The sequence below is a fragment of the Alligator sinensis genome, unplaced genomic scaffold (assembly GCF_000455745.1).
Source record: "Alligator sinensis unplaced genomic scaffold, ASM45574v1 scaffold400_1, whole genome shotgun sequence".
NCBI classification, from domain to species: Eukaryota; Metazoa; Chordata; order Crocodylia; family Alligatoridae; genus Alligator; species Alligator sinensis.
The window spans coordinates 1,825,353-1,842,407 of record NW_005841897.1 but is presented as its reverse complement, the minus strand read 5'-3'; the positions used below and the strand labels follow the sequence as shown (position 1 = coordinate 1,842,407).

The window sequence follows — 17,055 nt, the reverse complement described above, 5'->3', positions numbered from 1 at the left end:
CCTGCTCTGTTAGGGTCTTTATGGAAGCCAGCTAGTTTACTATGTGATGGGTGGTGGTTTATATTCCACAATCAGTCATTTATTCCCTCGTCTCCCTCCTTATTTATGTGTTGCTTTGTAGACTTCTTCTCAAAAGCACTCCCAGAGTGAATAGTCAGCTCAGAAAATCAACTGTGAGGCTTGGTGCAGTGAATGGGAACCCAGATAACTAGAGACGAGTAAAGAATACTGGAATGAAAGTTGGGTCAGGCCAGGGAAAGGAAACGTATATGACAGATCATGAAGTACATGATACACATTGAAGTAGTGGGAGGACAAGTCATGGTTAGACCTAGAGTTTGACTTAGTCCCCGCTGCAGCAACAAGAAGACTCCTATTGATGGCTGTGACTGTTCAGTCAAGCCCTTATTGAAAAAAAGTTGGGAAATCATCCAAGAAGGGGAGGAAACATGCAGTAGAGTGAAGAGGCCGGATCCTCAGCTGTTGTTGATCTGCTTACCTCCACTGACATCAGTATGTCCCGAGCTGAGAATCTGGCCCATACGTGTTCGTGTCAAGCCTGATGCACCAGAAGAGGGGTGGAGACAATGAGAGGAACGTCTTGTTTCTTAATGGCTTGCAGTATGTATTCCTTGTAATGCCTCTCCTGTTGTGAGACGCCATTGCCACACCTCAAGCTGCTTCTTCAGTGGGTATGTCTGCACTACGGTCTCTGCTACTACAGCAATGCCAACCTAGCTATGGGCACAGACAGACATTCATTTGAACTGCTCCAGATGCCTGAACATTACAAATTTGGCATGCTTCAGTGCTGTGCAGATGCATCTCCCCCACCCCTCCCTGGAAGTACTTCAAAAAGGGACACAGGCAGGAGAGCATTAATTGGCTGTCTGGTGTCTGCCCCGCTATTCCCCTGAGGAGGGGAATGGAGCATTGTGGGATGCTGGAGGGTGTAAATGTTTTGGAAAGCGCTTCAGAGATGTTTGTAGGGGTAATTTTAAAGCCCTGCAGCTTTTTGAAGCACTTTTTCAGGCATGAATTTTGGCCATTTGGAGCACTTCAAACAGCATGCATGTCTGTGGCCTATGTAAGCCAGAGCATTCTTCTGTTGGTATCACTGGGACCAAACCCAGAGGTTTGCTGACCTAGTTTCATCAGCATAGGGGTATGTTCTTTGCCAGACATAATTTGGTTGGTAAAGTTTTGTAGTGTGGACCTAGCTTCTCTAGCTCATGCCACTGCAGCAGAAGCATAGCTGTACAGTTAATCTTGCTGCGTCAGCTGTCTCAAGTTCACTTGCTTTGCAACAAACCAGATCTGAAAGATAGTTCAGTCAACAAATGCTCCATGTTTTTCTTTTCTTTTTTTTTAAATGGGTTTACATCTTGCAAAGTTTGAATGCCACATGCACAGATAAAAATCTAGAGGTCCTGGGTAGCTATCTACAGCAAACTGTGTGTATGGCAGGACAGCCTGTCTGTTCAAAAGGTGAGCAAATCTGCACACTTCCCCTGCCCACCTGAAGCTCCCACATACCACCTAATGTGCAAGAGAATAAAGTGATTTCAGGAAACTTGTGTGGGCCACTGATAGCATCAAACTAACATAGCGGACTGAAAGTGGTGACTACATTGCTTTTGAGCTGCCTGAGGCTCTGTTCGTGACCATTGTAGGCTTTGTGATAAAAAAATAAATAAATAAATAAGTGTGGGGTTTTCACAAGAATTCAAGAGCTTTCCACTCCAGGCATCTCATGCTTGCATAAGTTCCTCTCAGTTCTTACAAATTTAGATCTTTACCCAAGCAGAGCTACAGAGCGTGCAAGACTGACCTGGGTTTTTTTAAATAGCATCAAATTTTTTTTTTTTATTTCAAAAGGGGTGGAACCAGTGCTTTGTTTTCTGTTGAATTTTTGCTGAATCTTTGGCCAGATTTGTCACAATAAACCACAACCTTTTCTGTGACAAGTGACTCCCCTTGTGAATGAGATCTCAAAGCACAGTCACTCCTTTCATTTCCATGATGATGTTTCTTTGGTTTTGAATCAAGTAAGAGCATCCTTGGAAAAGGCAGAAGGCAGAGAAGGTAGGTGCAGTGGACTATAGTGTATATTTCTTTTTTGAACTTGTAGGGGAACAAGGTTTAAACAAACACAATGAGATTATTCTGAGTATGTAGATGATCCATAGTCGGGCAAGAGTCTTGGTTTTAGTGATGCAAACTGCGGGATTCTGAGCCTATTTCAAATGGTTACATTTTATTGTGGCCTCTCTTCCAAGAACTAGTTAATCCAAAGCCTTTTGAAGTTAGTAGGATGATTCCTACTGACTTCATTGTGTTTTGAATCAGGCCCTAAATATTTTCTTACATGTTGGGGGGAGAAATGTATGGACATCTCTCCCGAGGACAGCCTATTCCTCTGTATCAAGCCTCCCTGTGGGATATCGCCTTCTGTTCTTTCCAAGGACCCTTCTAAATAATCCAGGTCTCTGCATACAGGCACCTTAGCAGTAACATGAGTTATGCTTTTAGTAAATTGTCTAGTCTTGTTAATTGTCCATCACCACTGGGATCATTTATTTGCCAGCTCTTTAGCTGATGAAAAACCTATTGAAATTAAAGAATCTGTTTCTGCCTGATGAAATAACATTTTGTATAAAAGCTGGTTCTAGCTGTATGCCATAGCAAGATATTTAGGGTAGGTCTTCACTGCAGAATTAACTCAGGTGATAAGCACCTGTGCTTGAGCACCAGCGTTAGCTGAGCCCGGATGAGAGCTGTGTCCCAATGGGAACTTACCTGTGTGTTGCATTTCCCATAATCCTTTGGGCTACAGTAAGCCGAGTCACTATGAATCCTTTTTCTGTTGATTGCAGGAGAGCTTGCCTGTCCTTCAGGCCTTGCAGGGAGGGGAATTGTGGGAAGGCATTGGAGGGCTATCAGCAAATAAAGTGGCAGATTAACAGCCTGAAGGGAAGCAGAACCTGAGCTCAGTTACTATAATACATTGTACAAACAATCCAGTCTAGGAGCACTTGACTGCCTGGCCTTTATTAAGGTCTGGAAGAACTACCGTATATTCTTGCATATGACATGCCCCCCAATAAGAGACGTGGCTTGCTTTTGAAAGGCAGAATGAAGAAAAAAAGATCTTGCCTTGAAAATACTGGTAAGTAGCAGTAAGTAACTGTGTAGCAGCTTCTGCAGCATGAGCCTCTGCTGGGAAGAGGGAAAAAGAGAAAGGGTCCACAGTCAGCAGCTGGGGAGTCCCAGGTGCTCCTGGTTTTTCTCCCTGGCCATACATGCAACTTTACTTTTACTTTCTCCTGGGCAGAGGCTGGAACTCCTATTACCATATTTTCTTACTTACATTGCACACCCCAATTTCCAGCAGCTGAATGTGGGAGAGGTCCATTTTGTATGCAAGAAGATATGGTAGGCTGCCACAAACTGGTTAACTTCAGCCTGCCATTCCCATGCTCTTCACGTAGCTTTTGTTGGATGAATTTTGCTTGTAAAATAACTAGTGATCCTCCTCTTCTCCGCTGTGGTCTGGCTGGGTGTGCTATGGTAGGCTGAAACTGTGCATTTGCTTCCTGGGTTCTAAAGTGCCAACCCAACAAAGCCCTAAAATACCAGCTAAGTCCCATTGTAGTCACCAGGGACTTAAGCACATGCTGTGTTTAAGCATGTGCTGAAATGCTTTGCTGAATCGTGGCCCCAAACCCCAGTGCTGCTTCTTAAGTAGCTGTTCTTCACAGCATTTGCCATGTGCAGTCCTTAGATGCTGTAAAAGCAAGGTAGGAGCATATGTGAAACACCATGATAAATGGGGCAGGTGATAAGCATGCAGCTACAGGATTATCTAGCCCCACTTCTCAGCTGTAGATCCACTTTGGATCCATATTTTATCCTGGAGACACAAAACTTGAAAAATAGAGACCTCTTTCATGGAAAACCCAAAGCCCCTTTAACTGAGTCAAATTTGATCTTTGCTGTCATCAAGGGTCATAATGAAACCAGCCCATGAAAGCATTGTTATACTGTGTCCTATTCTGAGTGGCCGGGTGTTGCCCCACGCATCAAGATGACAAATATAGATACTTGGGGCTGGGGTCATGTGCTATGAGGACTCTAAAACCCTCAGGGCAATCCAGTGAAAGAATGTAAATACAGGCTCACAGGTGCTTTGAGGGCTTGTCTCTCCAGAGAGGGCTATGGGTGTTAGGTGCTGAACTCCCACAAAGTCAGTGGAATTTGTGCTTCCCTCTTTGGCTTCTTTCAAAATCCTTGGCCCACTTGATCACACCTCAGCCCAGAAGGCCCCCGACAGAGAAACTGGTGTGTGAACTCCATGGATCTCCTTCTGTTGCTGCTTGCACTTTATTAAATTGGGAAGAGCCCCCATTGAAATCAATGTGGTGAAAAACCAGGGCAGGTGAGATCAGGGCCCGTGGGTTCTGCAGAAGGTGGGTTCATAGAGCAGCCACATCTATACAGCTCCAAGCCAGGAGAGGGTCAAGCTGAGCAAACTTTTGTTGATCTGTCTCCTCTTTGCCAGTCAGGGTGACTGGTGTGAGGTTCATAAGAGAGTGAGAGAGCAGTGCTGATCTAATGGGTAAAAGGGAGTTTGTGGGGGAAGAGAAGGAATCTGGGCAACCCTTTATAAAAGCCTGCCTCTTAGAAGAGAGCTCTTCAGTCCCATTCCTCAAGTCTTGTATCTTCAGGTGCTCTTGAGGGGTTTTAAATGTATACCATTCAGCTTCTGGTGACTCAAATACAACTGCTGAGCCAGAATGTATGAGTTTTTAGAGCTGTGTTTTCCAAGCTTGTGGCATTAATGGTAGGCTGTGTGAAGTACAGAAGTCTGTGTATAAACCCTTCTGCCCAGTTAGGTAGCCAAGTGGGTAACATTCATTCCCTTGACCCAAAGGCAGCTTGGATGGTCTCTAGAGAACATCACCAGAGCTGTGTTTAATCAAGCCTCCATCCCTTCTACCCAGATACTTTGGGTAGCCAACTTGGGTTTCATTTATTTCCTTCACCAACCTCTCTGAGGGTCCCATCATCAGAGCTGGAGCAGCATGGCCTTGAGTTAATATAGTCAGGGCACATTGGCCTTAGTACTAAGAGTCTTCTACAGTAGCAAAACAGGTCTCAGCCTAGCAAACCTCTTGTCTTGCTGTTTTTCTTTTGTGTGTGTGGTGTCTTCTCTCTTGTTCACCATTTGCTTTTGGTTTTTTTCTGCTGAACAGCTGTTGTTCCGGAATCCTGCCCTATTAACATTGACGAATAGGTATGAGATCCGCAAAGTCTGAATGAATCTCACTCTTGTTTTACTGTTTAAGTTTTTAAATTTTTTTTAAGATGTCTTTGGATGAGTTGAATCACCCCATTTCATAACTAAAGTGAAGGGCAGGGGGAGGAGGAAGGGGAAAACCTTGTCCCATGCCAAGAGCACCCCCTCACGAATGGCAAAGAGGAATTCAAAACTCAGCCTCCCTGACTCTTCATTGTTCTGCACCTCATGCCATGCTTTACCCCAATGCATATAGGTATTGAATATCACGGGATCAGAGTAGTAGCTGATTAGTAGTAGCTTACACCACTTGACACTGGTGTAAGTCATAACAAGGGGCGAAGTCTCTGTTGGATCTATCCTAAAAGACAGAGATAGTATTATGTTTAGACTTGCTTTCAAACTGGACCTCCCACTTGTTGTCTAAAGACAAACTCTACATGCTGAAATGAGTTGTGCCCATATCCCCTCGGGGTCCAGTAGCAAAGGAGTTAGTGTCTTGCTATAGCTCTAGAGGGCCAGTGTCAAGGTCCTGCCCAGGGATCATGCCAAAGGCTGCCCCCGATCTGCCCAGCCATAAATGGACACCTGGTCACTCAGGTTGAAGAATCAGGGGTGGCTGGGTATGATCTGGCCATCTTATTCCATGGTGGGCTGATGGCTTAAAATTAGCATGCTTTAAGCACACCAGTCCAATGGGCTGTTAGGTTCAGGTGGACTAACAATCCACATGTGCTAACACTCCACACACCAAGGAAAAAGCAACACCAGCCCTCGTACAGTTCTTGCCCCTCTCCTTTGCTAAAAAAAATCTCAAGAGAATAAAGGGAATAAATTAGCCCTAAACTCTCAGAAAGGAGATTCTGGGACTCATAGAGTGCTTCAGGGAAAATAGTTCCTCTCTAGAGATATCTTGTTCAGGCTTGGTTTGGCCTCTTTGGGCCTAAGCCAGTCCAAAAGAGGACGTTTCCATGTTGATATTAACCCTTTCTATTTTATTATTTATATTGCAGCAGTGATCAGATACCCCAACCAAAGTCCAGGCTGTTTCATGCTAGACTCAGTGTAAGCAGGGAGGCATGATACCTGGACAAAGATCTTATGATCTAAGTAGACCAAAGAAACATAGTTATCACCAAACACAGAGAAGTTGCAGGGCCCAATCAGGTGCTGCAGAAGTCTTGCTATAGGTCTTGTGGCAAGCAGGATCAAGCTGACAAAGACTTAGTCGTATAGTAGGATGAAATTTGAATCCAGGCCCCCTGGGGCTCAGTCTAGACCCCATTTCTGAGTAGTTCATGTGAGTTTGTAAGCCATTCCTCTCCTGTAGCTGTTTGCAGTGCTTTGGAAATGTGGCATTCATACTAGTGTAGATTTGCTGCTAGAAGTACCCGTCATTCTATACCGACTTCTTATAAGTTACACTGGTGTAGGGGTTTATGTAGTGTGTCCATTCCTTTTTTTTAATCTGAAGTAAATGTGCTATGTCTAGGCCTTTAGTTCTTTGTGTCATACCATGTCCTGGGCAGAATGAAGCTCAGCTTGAGCCCTCCCTATAGTGCGTGCATAGTGATGGGGGAAATGCTGGGCCCTGGTTCCTTCTTAGGTTTCCCAGCAGCAAGCAAAGGATAGAGCAGTTGGCAGGCTAGAGTCATCCCCAATATAATTTCTTGGCTGTCAGTGGGGTTAGACCAAGGATTAATTTGGCCCAGCACTTGCAGTGGCCTTGCAAAGAGCCAGAAAATAATCTCATTTGACATCCTGACAGTGCCTTTTCTTGGTTGCCTTTGGGAGCGCTGTCGACATGGGATGCTAGTAGCACAGCCATGTGACATAAACACTGTTGTTTCAGTGCATCCCCCCCAATTATTTGTTACATGTCAGCAAAATCTGCAGCTGCCAAGCAAAACCCCAGGTCTTATAGGCTGAGAAAAAGGAGATTCCCCCTTGTTGGAAGTTTCTTTCTTCTTTCATACCGTGGGGGCTGGAGGTAGGGGTAGCATCAGTGTGGTTCTGGAACAGACTCCTGCAGGGATTCTGAATCCCAATGCAAGCTCACTGGAGTTAAGCATCTCATTTAGCACTGTGCTGCAGGCAGGCAAAGCTTTGTACATTTCCTGGGCAAAAATGTAACACCTCAGGCCCAAATTAACACACACACTTCCTGTGCTAAGTGACAATCCCTACTCATCTCTAGGGGATCATTTGGATTTTTTTTTTAATTTGCCTACAGCTGCAGGCTCCATTTGGAAGCCAAGTCATTAAGAGGCAGAAGGGATCTTTCCTGCCGCTATCACATTTCAGCTGGATAGAGCACTAGTGACTCCCTGTCACTTCAATATCAGGAAGCCCTGGAGCTGTTGCTGTGCAGGACTTGTCCTATTGAAACTAGCCGTGCATTTGAGGTGGTCATTTCTTTTTTGTACTGTGGAAGCCAATTAGAAGGAAGTCAGTTTGGTTTGCCCCATGGAGCTTGCTCTCAGACAAAGTGTCCCCCCGCTTGGAATTAACTCTGGGGCTTATAAGATTGTAAGCTCATGCTGTTTCAGTTGAAGTTGGGTTCCCCTGTCTGTGAGCTCACATGAAGCCCTGTCTCTTGCCTGTTGAACATGTAGGGGTCTGGATAAAATAGAACCCAGAAAGGAGACTGGTCCCAATGTGGTTTAATAAAAGACTCCAAACACCAGCTGCTTGCACTGGGCAGAACTAATTGTGCATCTCTCTGCTGCTGCCCCATGCATTTCTATCTATCAGATTTAATATACCAAGAGGTAGCTCTAAGACACCGTGCTCTCTGTTGACAGTGGCTATCCTCATATGTCTTGTAACCACAGTCTTTTTCCCAGGTGTTGAGGCGTCCGATGACAACGCCCTGACCTGCCGGCAAGCCCCGAGACACCATCTGTCCACCAGCAGCATCAACCGGGAAGATGATAAGGATATGCAATGCATGATGGGACCTCTGGCAGTCTGACGAGACTCCGCCCTCTCTGGGACTGCACGCTGGATGGAGGGCAAAGCCAGCTACCCAACACATTTCCCCAACACTAAAGAAATCTGGAGCAGCCAATCTGTGGGCATTAACACCTCAAATATGGCAGATGTAGCGATACTGTTATATATATTATTTTTTAATTTAAGCTGCAATTCTCACCCCTCCTCCCTTTGAACTGTTTCCCTATATTTATGCTAGGACTAACTGGACTCACCTTGATAACAGCAGAAAGGAGGCTGGTTATGGTCATGAACTGTAACTCTCAAATTTAGAGGCCTCGGTCCATGTGTTGTATCCAAGAACAGTTGGGGTGTTTCCCTTCCCACTCTTCTCCCTGTTCCCTGCTGTGAACTGGTTGTAAGGTAGGAGGGAACTGATGTCAGCACATGTCCTCCACTGTTTCCTCTTCCCTTCAGCCCTCCTTGGCAGTTGGAGACTCCAACTTCTTGGCTGGGCAGCCATGTGGCACTGAATGGGTGCTTGGAGGAGACTTCTCTTCAGTGGGATGACTTCATGGCCTGGAAGATCTCCACCCAACAAGGAAAGAGGCTGAGAGGAATGGGCTGGGAGAAGAGGGTGCCAACAGGAGCAAGTGGTGGTTAAGGGAAGAACATTGCCGCATGCCTATTGTAGGGGCATGGCAGTGTGGCTGCTTTCTGGGCAGGCTCTCCTGTCTCCATCCATCACATGCCCTAAGTCACCTTCCGTTAGCACATGCATCCCTGTGTAGACTGGTTGGTGCGCTCACCCATCTCCATATCACCTGGCATAGAGTAACCATCTCACTGGCTCACCTGAGTGCAGACATTCTGCAAGGGTAAGTTCTGCTTGTTACGAGTATCTAGAGCTATGCCCCGGGTCCTTTGGGGTCACAGGGAATTTAGCTGTTGACTTCAGTAGGACCAAAATGTGGTGTTTGTGATGAACTATCAATGGGCAAACATGGGCCAGGACTCTGTGCTGATGCATATGAACTGGTGTACTTCCAGGGAAGGCTGGTACACCTGTAGGTTTGCTGAAGTGTGCTGTGATAGTCCACAAGAGTCCACTCACCTGGTTGCATGTGCTCATTCATAATGGCTCATTCCTCTCTCTTGCCTTGCAAGAGGTTCTTGTCCTAACTGGGACCAACTCACAAGATATAAGCTTGAAAACAAGTGCTTTAAACACGGCTGCTGCTGCTTTGGCAGGTTCCAAATGTCTCTTCTGTGCCCTCCTCCCGTTGCTGCAGGGCAGCTGCCAACTTTTTCTTCCTCTTGCAAACCAAAAACAAGCAATAACCTAGCTCCACAGCCTCAGCAAGAGATTAGATGAAGGGCAATTATGGGCTGAGGGGGCTTCCTTCATGATGGTTAGCCCTTGCATCTGTCTGTTATGTGACACATTGATTTGGGGAAGGTAAATGGTAGCCTACAATGAAAGCCACATCAGGGGACAAATATACGACCCCTTGGAGATACGTAGTTATGGGATTTTTCCATCTTGCCTTCCGATCTGCTGCCATGCTGGCTCTATTTGTTTCAGCTGGACAGGCTTCAGATTCTCGAGATGCCCCTTTCTCTGGAGCAGTTTCAGTGATGAAGGCCCAGTCCCTCCTTTTGTTTCTTGTTTCTAAGGCATTTTTACCAAGTGGGGGCAAACCAGAAGCTATATACAGTGCCACCCCTTCTGCTCTCCCTATCCCACATTGATCAGTCTGCCCTGCGTTTCCAGCCAGACTTTTCAGGGGAAGGTGTGTGTACTGGGTCAACAATGGAACTGAGACTCCAATCCACAGGGCAAAAGTCAAAGGTCCTGGGGAGGCAGGTCATGACTAGGGACCTACCAAAGACCAGAGAGGCCCTCTGGAAATGCAGGCCAAGGCAGAGGGAAGGACAGTCCTGGTTGGTGGTGAAGTGATTGAGGAGAGTCAGCACCTCAGAAGAAGTGTTCAGCTTGTTCTTGGGAGGGAGAATTCAGTCTCATGCTGTATTCAAGGGGCTCATAGAAAAGCTTCAGAGTGGGTGCAGATAGGGGATGTCAAGAGTAATGCACATGACTTGGGTATTGTCAAAACTGGTGCTTTATTCATGACCTGAGATCCCCTTCTACGAGGACACATCAGTAGTGGCCCCCGCTCACTGGTATTGGTGGCTTTTGGACCAGTGCAGCAGAACACAATGGCCATTTGAATGAAGAACATATAAACCCCTATCCCTTCCTCCTGTCTCCTGCCCTTGGCTCTCTCTGCTCCTGCTATGTGCTGGGTGTTGAGGGTGATGGAACTGCTCTTTCTATTAGAACAAGAGAGGTTGGATGAAGTGGTGCACGTCTGTTACTCTCACTATGCAGAGAACAGCCCAGGGCTACAGAATGATTCAGTGCCCATAGGTGTGTGCGCAGGGGTAGGTAGGCCCCTCCTAGCCCTAGGCATGTCATAGTGATACCAATGCAAGATGTATTAATTGCTGCATAATTCTGAGACAATATGTGGATTATGGAGGAAGGGCAGCTGGGACTAGGAGGTGTGTTTGGGCATGGGAGAAGGATCCATTTTTGAGGCACCAGTCAAAGGGCTGCACTAGCTTGTAATTGATGTTTGCCCTCTGCAAGCCTTGTTCCATTAGGCTATCAAAACAGTACTGCATCCTCCCCCCTCTTCTTGGTGGACACTGTTGGAGCCGATACAAGCCCCACGTGCTAACTGAACTCAAGAATCGTTCCACGAATGATGAAAGCCAAGCCTACGTTGTCTGGGTGATGTATTCTAGAATGCCCAGGTGTCCTGCCTGCCACTAGGAATGTGTCCCAGACAGACCGGGGAAGGTGCAGCTCCTGGCTACAGAGTTGTCTCAAAGCACTGTACAGAGCTGGTTTAATAAGAGACACATAACCTGCTGGACTAATAACAGAGCCATCTTGGAGGCTGGGCAGAAAGCTCTCCCAAGCCAATAAGAAAGGAACGCAAGGGAGATGAGATGGAGTCACTGCTATCTTATTCCCCGCTCCCACTTCTACAAGTGGGCTGCGGTGTAAATCAGGAGGAGTTCCACTTAAAGCAATGGCAGTAGTCTAGTTTTGCAGTGCCGGAGTAGCTTATGACCCATTGAGCAATCATGTTCTGTTTCCCTGGGAAGAAAGGCCAAGCCATTTTCAGGGGTTCCTGAGGGGTTCTGCTCCCTTGTATTTCATGTCAGTGTCCAGGCAAGTAGAACAGCAACTGTGGAAGGTACGTGCCAACCCAGACTGGTGGCATCACACACTTACCACATGATTATCCTGGTGTAAATAGGGGTCATGGAAACAGGGAGTCCAGGAGCATCATAAGAGTAGTCCTGACTTCTGGACTGGGGAAGGAAAGTAGGTGGGTATCCTTGCTCATTGCCTCTTCTAATTGAAAGGGAGCATCCATCCAGTTTAACAGAGAAGTTTTAGTTTCTGCTTTGGCATTTCTGAGCCTGCATTGCTAAAGGACCAGGAGGTGCATAACAGACAGAACAGCAGCAAGGGAACAGGTGAAAATGGAAGCCCCTCCTATGATGTTTGCATGAAGTCTGCTGAAGCAGCAGGCAGTAGGAGAGGATGGCTGAATTCATCTTTAGCTTAACGCAATAAACCAACTGCATCAAGTAATCCAGGTGGCAAGATGGACCAATGTACAGTAGCAAGCTTCCACCCTTAGCAACTTGACTTCCAGTTCAGTTTTGTAGCTTTGTAGTCATTCCTATTGGCCATCTGCCCACAAGATGGGCACTCAGTGCACAGGAAAGCCATGCTGAGGATGAGGATACTTTGGAAGAACTATATGGGAGAGCAGAACTGGGCTAGCAGGCAGGTTTGTAAAGAACTGGGAAAGGACATTGGGAGAACTTTGTGTGAGAGACTCATATGATTTCATCCCGCCAATGGAGAAGCAAACATCCTTGCCATTGCATGGAAGACACAGTAGCAGAGGGTTTATCCCACACTAGCAACCATAGTATGTACCCATACGTAGTCTCTGCAAAGTTTGTACTCAAGTTGCTCATTCTTGCTCAACCCCATGCTATGACAGCTTCACTGTTAGTTACTCATGCTAGCTACATAATGTTAGCATAGGTATGCTAGTGAGTGCTGTAATCACACCTTCCCTGAGTACTCTGACCCAATAGAGGCCTACTATTCCACAGATGGAAAATGTTGTGGAAGATCTGCTCTAGCCTTAGCTCATCTCACCGGGGCCAGTAGGCCTGTCTTGATCACAAGTTTGCTTCTTCTTGCCCAGGGCCTTAGCAGTATCAGCTTTTCAGTGACAAAATTGCCATGAAACTAAATCATCAAGTTTAATGGCCTTCTGCTCTCACTGATTAATCGAATGCTCCCAGAGATGAAACTGTCATGAACGTAAAAAGAAGCAAACCCCAGTTTGATGCTTATGACTTGCTTTAAAATGTTCTTAGTTTCTGAAATGGTATCATACCTCTATTAGGCACGAGGCTCTTTTCTCCATTACACCGAGTTTAATTTTTAAAAAGCTACCCCGCATTTATACAATGAAAAGTTGAGTGTCCCACATAGGAGCATTGCAGGCAAACGAGAAATAGGAGTCCACACCAGTAAAATGTTGGGATAGTTGCCAAGATGATGCTTAGAGTTATGATGACATAAACAGCAGGAGGGGGTATGAACATGTGGATTTTGCAGGCCCTTTATTCTTCAGCCATGATGCTAAAGGAGTTCAAAGAGAGAAGAATTTCCTCCTTCTCTAAGGCCCCCAGGGGTTCTCTCCTGGTGATGAAATGGACCTAAAGGTTTTGGCTGGAGCTTCTAGTGAAATTCCACCCAGAAGGGCAGGATACACCTGACCCAGGATGACTCAGCTGCTAGGCCTACCGTCCTAGTGAGTCTTTGGAAGGGTGCAGTGATCAACGACAAGCACCAGGTGGCATCCCACAATCAGAACTTCACTGCTCCACAGATAACGAATCAAACCTGCACAAGAGGTAGACATTATTCTACGCCGGGTCTTCCCAACAGCATGGGAACAGGGCACACAAAAGGGAAACTTTATAAGGCCAAGGGAGACTGAAGGGAGATCGGAGAGAGAGAGGTCACAGGGAAGGCTGCGTTCATCTCTAAGAAAAGTAGAAGCGGTGAAAGAAAACGAATGTAGTGGCACTGGGCATGGAGGGAGAAGTGAGTGAGCTTCATACTTATAGCGATTAATAATTAGTCTGACGATGATGATGATTAATACTGAATTATAGTTTGCATGTCTGTCGCACCTTCCATCCATGGTTTTCAAAGCACTTTACAGGCACTGATGGATATTATTTAGATTGTAAGCTCTTTGGGGGCAAAGACTGCTCTTATTCTGTATGTGTCCAATGACTTAGCACAGTGGTGCCCTAGCTCAGGCCAAGGGCTCTGAGGTACTACCATGATAGAAATAGTAAATAATCATGTTAATGAATAATTGCCCTGATAACCCTGTGAAGTAGGTCGGTACTATTGTCCCCCCAGCTGGGAATACTGAGGCACAAAGAGATTAAGTGACTTGTTCAAGGCTTGTGCCAGGAAACCTCTGGCGGGTCAGAGTCCAGATCTCGTGATTCCCAACCTGGTGCCTTCACCTATTGCTTTGATGCAGTAACTCTGGAGAAGGAGGGAGCTATTTAGAGTGGCATAAAGTTGTATGTGTTTCTCTTTAAAGCTGGGTATTTTATGTTCAAAAGTAGTTATTAAATATGGAAAGCACTGATTTACCTGATCTGCCATCATCGACTCTTTCTTTGTATGGCTGGCATGACTAATCTCAGACTCTGGAAAGCAGCATGTAGAACCCAGTCCTGAGGAGGACGCTCGGCCTTTGATGTACTCAGATAAGTTCCTGTTGCTTGAGTGGCAACTTTCTCTCCAAAGGGACTGGGCTGGTAGAGGCCGACAGGATCCCACCTGTAATGACTTCCTGGGTCTCAACAGCAAACAAGACTGCAGTTTCCCACAGACCCATAATCAACACCACTCCAAGCTGTTTCCAACTATACAGTTCTTCATAGCAGGGTAGGACAGGTTAGCTCTGAATATCACCAAGGGATACTGTGCTGGGATAACAAGGGAGCCTGGAGGAAAGTGGTATTTTCTCTAAGGAGGCCCATGTATCCTTCCCATTGTTGCATGAACTGGCAGGGGTGGGTGGAAGTTAGGAAACACATTAATTCCCTGATTGTTGCCTGGTGCTGTTGCTGTAATGAAGCCTTCAGAAAATCCTCTGGATCCTTGAAGGAAAACCACCTTCTACAGTGCTGGGATTAAGGAAGGGAGCCTTTAGGAGAGAGAGAAGCTGCGGGAGAATCTGTTGGATGTCTTATTCTGCTCAGTAGAGATGGTTTAACTCCTTGCCAGTGGAGCTTTGAGTGTGAATGCTCCAGCTCTGGGGGCCAAACTTAGCAGGGCAGATTAGCAGTGATAGGGAACAGCCTCCTCTTTTGTTGCTTCAGAGTCCTGGTCAGGAGTTGAGAAGGGCTGTCCTGGGACTTTCCAAGATGCCCTTTCATGAATACTCCTCAACTCCTAGCTTCATCTTCCAGGCTGTCCAGGGAGCTGTAGGCCCTCTTTTCAAAGTTGTGTTGCGTTGGTGGCCTAGGGCACTGGCATTGTTGTCCCACCTGGTTCTTTTTGTTGGAAACATGAGGGATGAAAGGACATTTATTTTACCGCCTAATTTTTCTGAGTAGGACAACAGCTGCCATGTCCCCATGCACCATTGCATAGTATACAGACACCATTGTCACCATGTTTGTGTGCTATCCATGAAGCAAAATGCATTACTGGTGCCTCTCCATAGATGATGTCAATCAACTGGAGCTCCTGCTAAGTGACACTTCTCCCTTTCAGCTCTGGAGAGATCCCATCCACAGTCTTCCCTGTGTCAGCCAAAATGACGGCTGTCCTGTTTGCGCTGAGCCCGATCCATCCCTGCCGTGACTCAATGGCGTGTGACCAGCCTCGAAGCTTTGTGAGGTGCTTTTGTATGGAAGATGCAGTACCAACATCGTGTGTACGGGTTTGGGATGATGGCTCTCTCTTTTCAGGAAGAGACCAGAGAGTGGCCGGGTCACTTATCATATGTCAAGGTGGATCCAGCCAAGATCATCATGGCCCGTACTGGCTCTCACCGTGCACGGCAGCCACTGATGGGAGTTTCCTTGAGGCACTCAGCAGTCTTGGCTGTTCTCAGCCTCCCTCCCCTTCCTGTCCTTTACTGGGAGGAGGGAGAAGTGGGGAGTTTTGTTTATTCCTTTCAGTCCCACCATAGCGTGGCCCCGTTTCAGTGGCTGGGATGACTGATTAACAGGGATTTGGGATGCCAGAAGTGTGTGGTCATGTTGATGCGGTCCCATTGGAGGCCAGGCTCAGACACACAGGCAGCACTGAGAGCCTCAGCTAGCAGCCCTTGCATACTAAAATCCTCCTCCGTCCTCCAGCAGGTCCGAGGTGATGCAGGGTGTGGGGGGTGCTTTCCCCTTCCAGGGAGATGCCTGGCCCTGACCCGGGCTGGCTGTACAAAGTGCAAGGGGCTTTTCTCTTCACATGGGGGGCGGGGGGTGATTTTTCATTAAGGACTCTTAGAATAACTGACTGGTGGGGGGCAGGGACTCATTATAAGGGAATGTGACTGTAACCATCTTAATTAAATATAGGAAGGACCCAGCAGGGTCTTTGATTGAGGGGGTCTGCTGGGCCCCTCGCCCCCCTTCAGCTCTCCCCTTGATCTAATTACTTTAGGTTACGCAGAGGTCAGACGAACGCGGCTTCATAGAGCTGAACCAGGTAGGAACAAAGGGGCCCGTTCCCGGCCTGGTCGAAACACCGCGGCTTGCAAGGGGGATGATTTTGGCTTCCAAATGCTCAGCCGCGCGAACAGCGCGCTCTTAATCCTCCTCATAGCAAAGCCTCGAGGAGGGCACAGACCTTTACACATGAATGCCGCCGCCGCCTCTTCATCATCCTCTCCCCACACACAGCCTGGACGCCAGGGAGGCCGTTGAATAGGAGCCTGTTTGCGTGGGCAGGGACAAGGGGCTGCTAAATGGCAAGTTGAGCCGGTAGAGGAGACAGAGGCACAAGCTCATCCCGAAGGGGAGAGGAGCGGTTTTAAATCATTCCCTTCTTTTCAAGGCACGGATCGTTCTGGTGGCCCAGTTGGTTTTTTTGGCAGCAGCTTGTTTCGTGTCCACATGAATAATGGGCAGCTGAGAGCTGTTTCAAATGGACTTTCATTTGTCTTAATGAAACTCAGAGCAGCCATTCCCAATGCCCGCTCCGGGCTACCACCCCATGCCGGTCAGGGGACGAGCTCCCCCCGGCACCGCCGACCTCCCCTGGGGAAACAAAGCCCTCCCCGCTTTCGGCGGGGCTGGCAGGACCATTGGCCTGTCTTGCCATCCAGATCCGAATCGCTGGGGCTGGGGAATAGAAATGCCTTTGCAAAGCAGGAGGGATGGGGGAGAGCGCAAGTTAGCGCAAAAGTGGCAGAACTACAGAGCAAACTGGTGAGTGACTGAGCTCTCCATGGAGATCTCTGGACCAATGGGAGGGATGGAAGCTGTTTACAGGGGCGGAGCGTTTCCATAGCAGCCAGCGAAGCCTTTTGGAGCAGCTACTTAATGACAGTCATTCTGCTGCTTACAAATCACTGCAGCTCTGGAATAAAGGAGCTCTGGCAGGGCTTTGGGTCATAATTTATCCCGGGGGAAAAGTAGAAATTCCCCCCCCGCTTTTTTTTTTCCCTTTCCAGAAC

The 17,055-nt window shown here is 47.2% G+C and overlaps 2 protein-coding genes across 9 annotated transcripts in view; both read left to right on the top strand.

Moving 5' to 3' along the window:
• RNF157 (ring finger protein 157) overlaps positions 1-8,309 on the top strand; it is a 73,602-nt gene extending 65,293 nt beyond the window's left edge. For 2 of the 6 annotated variants that reach the window (XM_025197475.1, XM_014517234.2), the window contains 2 exons: positions 5,256-5,296; positions 8,146-8,274. In XM_025197475.1, the coding sequence (XP_025053260.1) occupies positions 5,256-5,296 (41 nt within the window). In that variant the 3' untranslated portion in view covers positions 8,146-8,274. Of the gene's footprint in view, positions 1-5,255; positions 5,297-8,145 lie in introns of those variants that run through there. The other 4 variants (XR_003092738.1, XR_003092739.1, XM_006018361.3 and 1 more) reach the window with 4 other exon arrangements.
• A 6,994-nt stretch (positions 8,310-15,303) lies between these two features.
• Positions 15,304-17,055, top strand: part of FOXJ1 (forkhead box J1) — an 11,642-nt gene continuing 9,890 nt past the window's right edge. The window contains exons 1-2 of one of the 3 annotated variants that reach the window (XM_025197478.1): positions 15,304-15,749; positions 16,041-16,085. In XM_025197478.1, the coding sequence (XP_025053263.1) occupies positions 15,638-15,749; positions 16,041-16,085 (157 nt within the window). In that variant the 5' untranslated portion in view covers positions 15,304-15,637. Of the gene's footprint in view, positions 15,750-16,040; positions 16,086-16,969 lie in introns of those variants that run through there. The other 2 variants (XM_014517255.2, XM_006018301.3) reach the window with 2 other exon arrangements.